General features: G+C 53.0%; 2 protein-coding genes across 2 annotated transcripts; one reads left to right on the forward strand and one right to left on the reverse strand.

Moving 5' to 3' along the window:
- Window positions 1-505: 505 nt before the first annotated feature.
- On the reverse strand, window positions 506-5,599 carry EME2 (essential meiotic structure-specific endonuclease subunit 2). The gene is given in 8 exon segments (XM_032998405.1): window positions 506-617; window positions 619-690; window positions 1,828-1,936; window positions 2,395-2,510; window positions 3,299-3,404; window positions 4,273-4,409; window positions 5,138-5,227; window positions 5,591-5,599. Coding segments are annotated over 8 exon segments (714 nt in total). The 3' UTR covers window positions 506-542.
- A 4,082-nt stretch (window positions 5,600-9,681) lies between these two features.
- Window positions 9,682-12,987, forward strand: NME3 (NME/NM23 nucleoside diphosphate kinase 3). The gene is made up of 5 exons (XM_042798589.1): window positions 9,682-9,780; window positions 9,858-9,988; window positions 10,423-10,524; window positions 10,853-10,965; window positions 11,913-12,987. Exons 1-5 carry the CDS (start codon window positions 9,735-9,737, stop codon window positions 12,028-12,030), a joined length of 510 nt encoding a protein of 169 aa, XP_042654523.1. The 5' UTR covers window positions 9,682-9,734; the 3' UTR covers window positions 12,031-12,987.
- Window positions 12,988-13,332: the final 345 nt, after the last annotated feature.

Here is a 13,332-nt window from a genome sequence, read left to right on the forward strand (position 1 = left end):
GTGTTACCCCAAGGATGTGGTTCCTCTCTGGCCGCCTGGTTTTGACAGCTGGCAAATGTTTTCCAAAGTAATTCCAGCAAGACCAGCCTGCCCGAGGAAGTCACCTACAGCAGCTCACCGCAGAACCAGTGGGGAGCAGGAACATTAAAAGTCAGGGCACATTGCAGAAAATACACGGCTCATTCAACAACTCACCTGAAAGGCAGGGACAGACAGACACACCAAGCAGCTCTCTCAGGGGAGGAGCTGATCCTGTGGACAGCTAGCTCACTAACACATCCAGCCCCTGTTCCAACCATTCCTGGGCTCTCTTAGGAGACAGCCAGCCTTCCAGCCAGGAGCGTAGAAAGCTGGAGCAGCTAAAAGAGGAAAGGAGAGCCCAGAGGCTGAAGAAAGCATCTGTAACAAGACATTGATGCACAAGTCTCTGTTCTGAAACAGAATCAGCTGCTTCCCCTGGCTGGGCTCCCAGCAGCAGCTCAGCAACCGCCGAGCCTTAGCAGATAAAACAAGGGGGCTGACCGACACGGCCCCCAGTCCCTCTACGTGCTCAGGTCCAGGACAAGGTTGGGGTCGGTGGATACCATGAAGAGGTAGATGCGGTGGGATAAGCCTGCCGATGTCTGATTTCACTGGGATGTCCCTCATCAGGAGTCGTTTCTCATCATCTGTGCTGCATTCTTTGTAGGCCTTTGAGCACACAAGAGGAGGAAGCAGTTAGCACAGACGATCCCAAGAGAAGGCTCCAATCTCCCCTGCAAGGCTCAATGCCATCGTACAGTGAGGATCTATGACTGAGCCTTCGTCCAAACATACCAGCATCAGGGGATAAAGCTCAGAAGAAACAAGATCTATCACTTGCAAACAGACCTCACGTATACTCGTTGTGCATTGCCCCTCCAGTGTGCAAGGAGAGAGCTGTAAAGCCACTTCTTCCAAAGAGACCGTGCCAGGGATAGAGATCAAAGTTCCAGGCAAAGAAAAAGGAAAGATTATTTGAGTACATGAGACTTCTTAAAAAACCAGTTCTGTCATAGTTCCTGATCTAATGGAAAGAGTTAATGTGATTAACGCTCAGAAAAACAAGCACTTGGTGATAAAAATGTGTCTTCATCAATTGGCTAAGCTGCTGTCAGAGGGGTCAGACAGCATCCTAGGCTAATCCTGCTCCCCCACCACTTCACTGAGCTAGTCTAGCTCATGAACCAGCAGAAATCTAAGGGCAGCAGGGAGAGGGAGTATTTAGTAAACTAAATCAGCTCCCTGAAGCATCAGACAAGAGAAGAACAAAGGAAGTGTGGGGTATGCTGCTAGTGACAGCAAGCAGTAAGAGAGCTCAGGTGTCTCGTGGAAATCCCTCACAGTCCCCAGGGCTGACACGTGTTTTCTGCTTGAGGGTGATGCAGAGCTGTTGGACCGTAACGGCAGCCACCTGAAACATCACCCGTTTCAGATAAAAACAAGCAAAGCTGGTGGACAGACCACGATGGACAAGGGCAGCGGGATGTATCCAACAGACCCTCAGCTGCACTGTATTGCCAAGCAAAAATGCAAAGATGCTTTGAGCGGGTCCTGTGAGGCGAGACCAAGGCAGGGAGGAGCCAGGAAGGGCTAACAGGAAGGGTAAATAGCTACTGCTGAAACAAAGCTATGGTTTAAGTCAAACACCCATCTGGAGACAAGCTTTGCCTTTCTAGAGAACTGATTTCACATTCAGGGCTTGTTTGCTCCATCAACAAAGACCTTTAAGTGAGGGAGCACATGGCACCTCTCTCTGCCTTCATCCTCCAAGCTTTTAACAGGACACAGAGGGGTTTGAGGGCTTACCTGTGACAGAAGGCATGGGGAGGGACATGCTTCCACTATAGCCGCTGCTGCTGCAGGACTGACTCTGTTAAACTGTGGGATTTCTCTCTTCCACACCTGTCCTCCTCCACTCGCAACTCAGCTGGCTCCTGCAGAAAGACAGACTGCTGAGAGCGAGACCTGAGGCTGGTGCGTGCACTGAGCACAGGCCTGCACACCTCAGACACTGCAGCCTTCCCCTAGCATTAAGCAGTGGGCTTCCTTCTGAAACCTCTTTCTGCCCAGGACTAATATTTTTTCCCTGTCAATCTTCTTTCCTTCCCTGGAAAGCTCCAGAACACCGGGATGAAAACGTTTTCCTAAGGCTGTGATTTTCCCTCCTTTCCTGGTGCTGAATCACCACAAGAACAGAGGATCTTCATCAGCACAGTGACTGAAAATGATCTTGAGACACATCTGCTCTGGTGCCTTACACTGACGGCATCAAGGACAGGCTGGCAGCCACAGGTAGGTGTTCCTGTAACTCCCACTGAGGGTTCCCAAAGCCCTGGGGCTTGGGATGTGACCAAGCCCAGCAACATGACTCACTCGTACGGGCGTTTCGCTCTTCCCTGTGTCAGCACAGAGACGTGCTGGCCGAATTCCTGCCTTGTGTCTAGGAACAGCACTTCGATGTTACCCCACAGCTGCAGCACCACCGGCGCCTGGAGGAGAAGCGACAGAGGTGAAACACGTAACGTGCCGACCAAGGGAACAGAGAGATGCTGGGGTGGGCCAGGCCAGCCCGAGGCCCTCGCCCTCCTCACCCCTCAGCCAGTAGCGCTGGTGGCAGCCCCGGGCACCAAAGGCAGCCAGCGAGAGCAGCAAGGGAAGCACACGGGTAGGACACGTCCCGCGGCAGGATGGGGCTGGAAGGGGAGGGAGGCTGGGCTGCCTGCATTAGCTCTGTTTACAGAGCGCCCCAGTAAAGCCTGCTCATCCTTCTGAGCTCCCAGTAAGCCAGCGAGTCATAACCCCCGCCTTGGGGCATATTTGGGCAGGGCAGGAATTTAGTTCAAGGGATATCAAGCAAAGGTTTAGATGGTATTTGACCTAGTTTATGACGGCTGCGGCGCGTTGCTGCTCTGCTGTGGGACGCAGGCTCCGCGAGGCAGAGACCCGAGTTAGAACCAACAGGCCCTTTCAAACCTAACTGGGCGGTTGTTGGTGGGGTTGGGGAGGGGAGGCATCTCCCACTCGTGAGCAGAGGCTGGATCAGCTCTGAACCAGGGTCTTAAGAACAAGAGGCTCCAAACCGTGCCTCGAAGTCTGCAGTCCCTCTCCAATCCCATTGCCGGCTGGGGTGAAGGAGGATACAAGTCGATGCAACCCGATTCGAAGGCAGCCACCACCTCCCCTGGCAAAGCAATCCTCACACAGGAGAGGTGGGAGCCTTTTCCGTACAGCTCAACCCCAAGTAACATGAAACTTCAAGAACTGTGAGAAGTTTTACCTCCAGTCCCTCCTCTTGTGTCACAGATAGCTCTGGGCTAGGCTGGGAGCCGGGACTCTGCTTGCCAGGGCTCGGTGCCTGCTGCCTGCCCTGCTGCCGGTTACACCTACCAGCAAGACACACCGCTCACACGCAAGCTCTACATATGGGCACCTCAGGGCTGCTGTCTCATAAAGAGGAAAAGGCCAGACTTAACCCACCCACATCTGCTACCCCACGATCTGACTTGAAGCTGGAGACCAAGGTGTCGAGTTTGCTCCAAGCCACCTGCCTCCGGGGCGGTGGCAGCTCCCCTGCGAGGGAGAGGAGACCTGAAACCAAGGTGAGAGCCACTTGGTTCCTCCGGTGGCAGAACTCAACCGGCCACAGCTGATTTTTTTATACATAACACTCTTGGTAAAATTTATCCTCACAGGCTTAAGTGAGAAAGAGCCCAGGAAGTGGTGAGACAGGAGCTCTCCCTGGGAAATACTCCAGACAGGACAGGACAGACAGAGCTACTGTAGCTGTGGCTGTGTGTGGGACTCTGGAACCGATCACACCATCACCACAGAGGCCATTCCACTGCTGTGCACATACGTGGACAGGAGGGACCCAGGCACTGGGAGCAGCACACGAATGAGACATTCAAGGGCCAAGAAGAGAGCTCCAGGCATTGAACATCTCCCAGGGCACTGAACAGCAGGACAGTTCATCGAGAACTGCTCTCCCAGCTCCTCCACATCAGTGTAGCCCTCTGCCTGGGGCGCAGGGAGAAGCCTTACTTGTGAACTTCTGGCTACAAGGTGCTCAGGGGCTGCTGTAAACGCGTGTGCACAAAGTACACCCTCAAGACTGTAAACCCCAAGTCCCGGCCCCCATGAGCAGGGACTTCATGCTTCACAGCCACCACACTGGCACCAAGCGTCAGCAGCTCAGCCCCAAACGTGTGTGTCCCCCCCACTGCAGACACGCTGCTCATGCCCGGCACATACCGTCTGTAGGCAGCCAGCCCGATAGCCAGGCTGTAGGTTTTGGTGGAGGAAACCTCCAGACCGGCCAAAAGCAACACTTGGTTCAGGTCAGGCTGACTGGCTGACGGGGCATTGGCAAAACTCGGAAGCGAGGCAAATTATACAGAAGCCTGTAGCAGCCTTGTTCTTTGCAACGGCCCCTCCCCACCTCCACAGGGCAGCGGGGCCTTCTGGGGCGCATCTCATCGGTGGGAACGGGCAGGAGCCAGCCTCACACTGCCGCCACATCTGCCAAAAACCTGCTGCTTTTTCTGGCTCCCCTTTTCCCCTGGGGCGTTAGCACTGATCTCCTCACAGGCGTTGCCTATTCTAGCCTGTCAATTCTCTAGTCTTGGACGGGGCTGGATGGACTGGGAACTTCTCAGGGCAGAAGCACAGGCTGCCAAAACAGGAATAAAAAAAAAACTGTGGGACTGAACACAAACAAGAACTATCGCAAATCCCTCTGCTTCAAAATGTGTTTCCAAGGGCCTTGCACTCTGAATGTTTATTTCAGGTAAATCTATGGATTCTGTGAGAATGTTAAAGCTAAATATGAGGAGAGGCAAGTCTGGCTTGCCTGGTTCCCCTCTGAGGAAAGCAGCGCCCTGTCCTGGGCTCAACAGCAGGTGCCTGCGTTTATCCCTAAAGGGCTCCTGCTGTACTCTGATTTGGCTTCTCCCACAAGCTCTCTCCTTTCAAACCATCACCCCCTGTAACACAGCTTTGTTTCAGGGTGGAGCAACAGCAGTTGTAAACAAATCCTCCCTCCCCTTCAGTGTTCACTTGGCAAAATGACTTTGCTGTAGAGCAGTTTGTGTAGGTCTGGCTCCGAGATCTGTATCACCTGGGTTAGGGAAAAGAGGCGCTTCAGAAAACCTGGCTCTGCCAACACCAACACCTCTTTCTCCTCTTCAGTCTTCACCACAGAGCCATCCTAAAGAAGATGGAAATAATTTCCAACACAAGCAGGGGTCCAGCATGAAAGCAGACAGCCAGTCTCTGCCTGTGCAGAGCCCCCACTGTAAGAGGCACTGTCGTGGTTTGAGCCCAGCCGGCAGCCAAACCCCACGCAGCCGCTCGCTCACCCTCCCCCCCACTCAGGGGATGGGGGAGGAATTGGAGGGATAAAGGGAGACTGGTAGGTTGAGATGAAAACAGTTTAATAACTGTAATAAAATAAAACAGTAATAGAAGGTACTAACGAGCGATGCACAATGCGATTGCTCACCATTCCCAGCCAGCGATCCCAAAATACCAAGATCCCGCAATCGCAATCCCGGAACCCCCTCCTTTCTACACTGAGCATGACGTTACATGATGTGGAATATTCCTTTGGCCAGTTTGGGTCCAGTGCTCTGGCCGTGCTCCCTCCCAGCTTCTGGCACACCTGCGCTGGGGCAGGACACGGGGAGGTGGAAAGTCCTTCATCTCTTATCAACAACTGAAACCATCAGCGCATTATCAACATTCTTCTCATACCAAATCCCGTACTGAATTCAAAACACAGCACAGTTCTAGCTACTAAGAAAAATTAACTATCCCAGCCAAAACCAGGACAGGCACTAACACTCAAGGCTATGTCAACACTATGCTGGTGAAAGCCCACGGCTGAACTGAAAGGTAAAAACCCTCGCTGAACAAGCAGATCACTGAGGGTGCAAAAATAGCCTGGCAAGGAAGGCAGTGACAACTGCAGTTGCTAACTAAGAGGAAAGGACACAAAATGCCTTTGTCTGCACCGCACATACTGTTAGATGACCACATTATCTGCACCTACATTATCTGTAATCTATTATATGACCACAGTATCTGCAATGTTTTACCCAGCAACAGCACAAGGACTTCTGCCTCTGCCTGAAATTCCTGTGGTGGGGGTGAGCACGAGAACAGCCTACCTCAGCCTCCACAGCCACGCAGATACCGTTTGACACAACCTTCTGAAACCAAACGGGAAGGGGAACCGTCCTGGGTACCAGAAGGTACCTGCCCTTTCCAGTTCCCAGCGAGCAGGGTTCAAGAAGCAATCGCTGGGTCTTCCAAACGAGGGGCCCGGCAGCAAATCTGCCCAGCCTCTTCCAGACATGCAGCTGCTGCCTGTGGCAGCATGCCACGCACAGCATCTGGGCTGGAAATGCTGCCGAGCACCCAGCAGAAACATCTGTATGAATGACTTGTAGCAGGCTCATTCTTGCTTACTAAAGGTTCTCCAGGCTCACCCTAGATGCACACCTGCCTAAACCAGTGAGGTGTAGATGTTTAAAAGACATTTGCTTTGGAATAATCTGTGTGAGAATCAGACCCAGCTCCATTCCCCAAGCTAATTGGTCACCAGTAATCAGCGTTTCCGAGACTCCAATGCCCAGTCTAGAGAGGCAGCTCAAGACTTTCTCCCCACAGCACATCAGCTGCCAGCTTACACGTTCAAAGATGAGAAGGACTCGCTGGAGTGGACAGGGTGTTTGGCATGTTTCTCCTCGAGGTTATGCTGCAGGGAATTGCCTGAGGCTCAAAAGAACATTTACAGTTCAAGGAACTTAAAACCTTCACTCAAGCATCTGAGCCAGGATCTTTGAGGGGACCTGTGGAGAAGGACAGAACAGCCCGATACAAGAAAAAGGGGTATTTCACCACCATTATTAAACAACAACAAAACCACAAGTGCAAAACGAGGAATTCTGCAAGCATGGGAAGTCTGGTTGCCTACAGCGCACGTGCTTGCTGGCTGAATTGCTAACTGCGTTACTGACCTCATCATCACCATCGCTGCAAGCACCTATAAAATTGTCCTTCTTCACTCCAGCCAAGTACCTGGACAGTGACAGTCAATTGGCCTCAATGACTAAAAATCATCTCACACATTCTAGGTTACTAAAGGCAAACTTTCAAAGCTAGTTCTTTTGTTCCCTCCCAAACACATCTTATTCAGTTTCTAGAAACTTCATTATTTTTGAAAACTCTCGCTCTCTCTGGAAGACTGAAATTAGCCAACAGGCTGAGCAACTATTCATTAGGGAACTGGGTTCCACTTGCCATGCACAGCCCGGACACCCCCCTCGGTGCTCCCCCCAGCCCCGTTCCCATCCCCACGTGTGCACGCCGCTACTCCAGCAGCCAGGCTGGACACACATGTGGGTGTCACTGGGGAGCCCACGGAGAACAGGCTTTTAATTGCTGCCTCTGCAAGTACTGTCAATCGTAGATAATGTGAGTTGGCACCATCCATTAGGTACCTTTCTTACCGCTGTCTGCAACCTTGTCAAACTGTTTGGACCGTTTTCTTTGACAGATAGCTGCTCTAGACTGAATTTGTTTGAGATGTTTCAACAAAATAGCACAGGCTATTTCGAAGAATGCAAGGGGAGGGTTGAGAACATGCTGTTTGTCCACCTTAAAAATATCAACACCTTGTTTGAGGAGGGAACTTTGCCAGCCCAGTCCCAAGCTGCTCCTTGGGGTAGGATGGACCTCAGGGTGCAGGGCTGGGTGCTGGAGGCTCCGGACAGGCACAGTGCTCCTCCGTGCTGCCCGCGCTCCCTCTGCCGGCATCTGGGAAGAGAAAGAAAGAGAAAAAAAGCCTGTGGCTGGTGCAGTGAGGTGAGGGGTGGAGAGGAGGGCAGGGAAGGCAGGAACAGGGTTGAGACCTAGGCAGGCATGGGGGCAGAAGAGATGAGCAAGAGCTAAACTGATTAGCACGGGGGCAGAGGGGAATGTGAAACCCAGGGACGGGAACTCTGAGGACTTGGTGGGTGCTGATGTAATTGCTACGGTGTAGTTTTTAAAGTGAAAATCACACGACATTTTCTCTGGCAGGCTGTGCATTAGATCAGCCAGCCTGCCTCACCAGGCTGAGCTCACTCAAATGGGATCCCTCACCTGGAAAAAGGCTGCAAAAATACCCTTCTGGAACCTCCACCACCTCCTGAGCAGCAGCTGTACACAGGACTTCACAGCAAATTCCACAACAGACAGGTAACAGTATTTGTCCTACAAAGACTTTTTTACTGGCAGAATAATAAGCACAACAGGACTGTGTTGGAGCAAACAGGGACAGTCTTCTTCAGGCAAAACCATGCTATGGGCCCCCAGAACCTGACTTCTAATTATCTTATTGGTGCAAACGTGGTAATAATTTACTCAAAACCTGTGTTGGATAAAGCAGCTGGATTCCTGCCATTCAGAGAACCAACAGAACCTGCCGAAGATCTGCATGGAGGAGAGCAAGCAGATCAACAAGTCTCTAAACAGAACATTTAAGGATACAAAACACGTTTCCTGAAAAAACATGCTTAGTTAAACAAATCTTGCTGCTAGCAATTTGCATGTGGAACGAACGCGTAGCGTAAGGGTAGTGGTAATTAGCAAAAAGTGGTGCACGACAGATGCTAATGAAGAGAGCAATTCAAGATACATTGCTTACGGCTCTAATTACATGTGCACAGGGATGAGCTGCAGCTTGGATTCAAGCCGCTGGGGAGCAGGACGCAGCGTCACACTTGTCACATCCACCACTCTGCCCCCAAGGGGGAAACCCACCCAGACACCCCAGGCAAGCTGCAGGGCAAGGAATGGGCTGGCAGCCCCGCTCCCCCCGGGACAGGGGACTGGAAACACGCTCCGGGCAGTCCAATGTGCCAGGGGATCAGCAGCGGCACTTGGAAGTGCCAGGAAAGAGCCAGGGACGTGCTGGTGGCCAGCGCCACGGAATAAGCCACCTCATTATCCGCTGACGAAGCTCTCTGCTGTGACCTACGGGGTCCCGATACCCTGAACATCCTCCCTGAGCAGGCGGAGCAGCTCTGGAAGCAGACCCAACACTCTGCGAGGCATCTGGAGAACGTATTTCAGGTGCTGGGATTTCCAGAGGCTTACGTCGGAGCTTAACCAAGAGGGACGTTCCAGATAGCGGGTAACATCGTCCAGCCCGAGCAGGCGGTCGAGCTCTGGACTGCAGGTCTTCTGATCAATTTGTAACGACCCTTGAGGACATGACTGATTTACCAGGCGGGAGCTCGCTGCCCCCAAGCTAGATCAGAAACACCGACTCTATAAAGCCGAGCTCCCAGAGCCCTCCAGGGCTGAAGCGCTGCCCTTCGGCAACAAGGCCCGGAAAATTTAAGAGCTGATTTTCCAGAGGTGCCGGCCTGACCCTGTCAGCCGCGGAGCTGGAGGGGTTCATCCTCTCTCCACGGCCCCGCGGGACAAGGCAGGGAGGAGAGCAGCCGCCCGCTGCAGTCGCGACAGCAGCGACTGCGATAACGCAGCTAAAAGAGGCTCCTAAACGCCCGGAGGGCTGCGTGGGGCCCGGAAGCTCTAGGGGGTGTCGTGTCCGTCTGCCCCCCGGCCCCCCCCCCCCCCCGCCCCCCAGCACGATCGTTCCGGCGGGGCGGCGCTGCGAGCGCGGGGCGGGGCGGGGGCGCGGCCCCTTTAAGAGCGGCGCCGCCATGATCTGCCTGGTGCTGGGGCTCTTCGCCAGCCTCTTCCAGACCGGTGCGGGCAGGGCCGGTGCGGCGGGGGGGGCCCGGCCCGGGTCGGGCTTCCCTCACGCCTCCGCTCTCCCCTCGCAGCCTGCGGCGGGGCCAACGAGCGCACCTTCGTGGCCGTCAAACCGGACGGGGTCCAGCGGCGCCTGGTCGGGGAGATCATCCGGCGGTTCGAGAGGAAGGGGCTGCAGCTGGTGGGGCTGAAGCTGCTGCAGGTGAGCGGCGGGGGGGGGGGGGGGGGGGGGAGCGGGCCTGGCAGGTCGCGGCCTGCCTCCCCCGCTTTAGGCAGCCTGCTGTTGTCATTCCGGGCACCAAATCCTCGCAGGGCGGGAGGGGTGTCGGCAGCCAGGTGCCGAAACTGCTTCTGGAGGGCTGATTCGGGCCGTGGGGAGCCATGCACGCCCTTCGCTGTGTCCGCGCTCCGGGGCTCTCGTACGCGGTGGTTGTTAGCTGGCAGGTGGTGCTCCCCTGACCTAGAAACTTCTCCCCTCCTTGTGTCAGGCTTCAGCAAAACTTCCAGCCCTGGAAGTCGAGCATCTGTGCAGGAGCTTAATTGCAACATGCACTGCCCAGCTTGTCCCGCATCTCTCGGGCCCCAAATATCCCCACCTGCTCAGAACAGATGATGCTTTGTGCTCTTTGTGCTCAGGCCTCGGAGGAGCTGCTGAAGGAGCACTACATCGCCCTTCGTGACCGTCCCTTCTACAGCCGGCTGGTGAAGTACATGAGCTCTGGGCCTGTGGTGGCCATGGTGAGTGCTGGCCAGGTTCTCTGGAACCAAGGAGCAGAAAGTAAGTGCCATGTTTAAGCAGCATTGGCTTGGAGTATGATGGAAACAAGGTGGTCTTTCTCTTCAGAGAGGCTCTCGAAGCTGGACTAAGCTGCAGGCACTTTTTCTGTGGTAAATTAAATCCACAGATAATTCTAATTACTTTCCAAAAATCAACTTTTGAAGACTATTTACAGAAAGATGCTTCTCTGTCTCTCACCAGGGTGGATCGGATGGGGAATTTAGAAGACAGATTATATGATCAGCTGGGGGTGTTGTGGAAGCTGATTCTTGTTTTGCTGTCACGTAGGTCTGGCAGGGCTTGGATGTGGTCAGGACAGTTCGCACAATGATCGGGGAGACAAACCCAGCCGAATCCAGGCCTGGCACCATCCGAGGAGACTTCTGCGTTGAAGTCAGCAAGTGAGAGCTTTGGCTTTTCGCTCCCTCAGTATTTGAGGCTGTCCTGCCCAGGCATTTCTGTGCAAGGCCTCCCTGAGCCACATGAGTCTGCATCTGCAGAGCAGAGTTTCTCCCTTCTGTGCTCAGATCAGAGCTGTCTCCCTCTAGGAGCTTGCAGAGCAGCCTTGGGCAGGATGAGCTGCCCTCTGCCTCCTGGGTTTGGCTTTGCCAGAAGGGAGGAGCCTGGCCTTGGGTCTTTCCTGCCTCCTGAGGCCTTCTCTGATGAAAGCAGGTGGGTTTGCTTGTCTTTTCCTCTGGGGAATCAGCACTGTCAGGCTGTGAAGAGGAGGGGAAGTGCCCTCTCAGCCCTTCCCTGGGGGAGCAGGACACCTGGAGAGCTGCTCTAGCTCCACCGGGCATCCGAGTCTGTAACAAAAGCCAAGCAGGACCTCTACGTGTGCTAGGTCTCTTCACTGGTGAAGATCTGCAGGTGGTGACCTTGGGTGGCTGCAGCAGGCCTGGGGTAGATGCTACTGTTATTGAACTCTCCTGGCTTAGGTTTATGTTCCACGGTGTCTGATAACAAATTTGCTTCAGTGGACCTACTTTGACAGAAGGGGAGAAATCTGGAGCCAAAAGGTGGATGACTGACGTAAAAAGAAAGCAAACCCCAGGTCAACAGCCACTTGCAGCTCCTGTAGCAAATAAATGGTTCCTCATTGTGGGAGGAAAGAGTGCTTGGGGGCTGGCAGCTCCTGCACATTCATGACCTAAGCCATGTTCAGTGTAACCACGAACAGCCCCTGAGCTGGAAGGAAGAGGGCTCTGCAGTGGGAAAGAATATTGTAGGATGTGATTGGCTCAATTGGTTTAAATAAATTGGTCATGGTGAAATTTTCCAAACTGTAGCTTTCCTCTTCTGCCTTTCTCTGCTTAGTGCCAGCTGTTCCCTTTCTTATTCTCCACAGGAATGTGATCCATGGCAGCGACTCAGTTGAGAGTGCTCGACAGGAGATCTCCCTCTGGTTCCGCCCGGAGGAGCTGATGTGCTGGGAGGACACGGCCGAGCACTGGATCTACGCGTGACAAGAGCCGCCCGAGGGAAGGGCATCTTCCTGGGCACAGGGCATTTCCATCCATTTCATCGCAGCCACTTGGGCTGGTTGTGGATCCTGCTGCGGTGTTGGGTGCTGTGGGGGTTTCTGTTCTGCGTGTCAGTGGGGGGGGTGGGGTGTCCTAGGAGCTGCTCTTTGTGTGCAACAGCAGTTCAGATCCCTGCAAGAGTAGCTGTTTCTTTTTTTCTCTCTGCTATAGTGAGTAGTTGGTATTGTTGCTCTGTTTGCTGCAGCCTCTTAAATCCCAAGTACCTCAAGGTGATTTTTTCTTGAAGTGAAAACTGGGCTCTGTGCCTGTTCCTGTGTGCTCTGACCTGTCTGGCACCGGAGAACATGTGCTCCTTGCTGCTGGGAGAGGTGCTCTGGTTGCTACAAGGTGATGCTATCGATATAATTCACCTGCATTTCTATAAGGTTTTTCACCAAAGGCTGTGTGGAATAATTACTAAAATGGCCACAATACAGCATTGTTCACACATTAAGGAAAGGTATAAAATCAAAAGGTGTCTAGTGTAAAATACAGCTGCAGCTGGTATGCGAGGAATCCACCACGTCATCTGTGATTCCCGGGACAATATTGCTTGCAAAGCAACACGGGGAGCGAAGCGGGCTGGAGAGCTCACGGTCTCCCCCTGTGGTGGTAGAGCAGGTACGGGAACGAGGTGGTACCACAGACCTGATAAGCTGCACACTGACCACCCCTGAGCCAACCTCCTGTTGGATTTTGATAAAATGCTGTCCTTTGTGCGAACTTTGCTCATTACAATGTCATTATAATACCAAAACACACCTCCAGCCCAAAGGCTACCTGCCTCCAAGGTGCGACCGCTCCTCTTTGAGTCTGCGCCCTGAGTTTTCATAATTTATAACTTTAAATGTGAGGCGAGAGAATTTTACACCCATCATAATAAAGGTATTTATGACTAGAGTCACTCAAACTCTACCTTGAAGGTAAAAAACAGTATAAAAATAGGCTGGGGAAGGTGGGGGAAAGACACCATCGTAGGAACTTCTGGGATCAGTCGATGGGCTGTGCCTCTTTCCCTCCTCACAGGGACACCTTTGGATAAGACTTAAGAACTTAGAAATCTTTCTAGAAAGTCTCTTTGCCATTTTCATAGCCTGGCTGTTTTGCTATAATTTTGTTGCGTGCTTTATATATACTCTTATTTGCATGTACTTTGCAGACAGTGTATTTATCACCAGCAATCATAAGTACTTCTAGATCTGTCACTTAACTGCAGCATTTAAGTAGGTAGTCATTTTGGTTTCT

Source organism: Tyto alba, unplaced genomic scaffold, assembly GCF_018691265.1.
Source record: "Tyto alba isolate M040663 unplaced genomic scaffold, T.alba_DEE_v4.0 Super-Scaffold_28, whole genome shotgun sequence".
NCBI classification, from domain to species: Eukaryota; Metazoa; Chordata; class Aves; order Strigiformes; family Tytonidae; genus Tyto; species Tyto alba.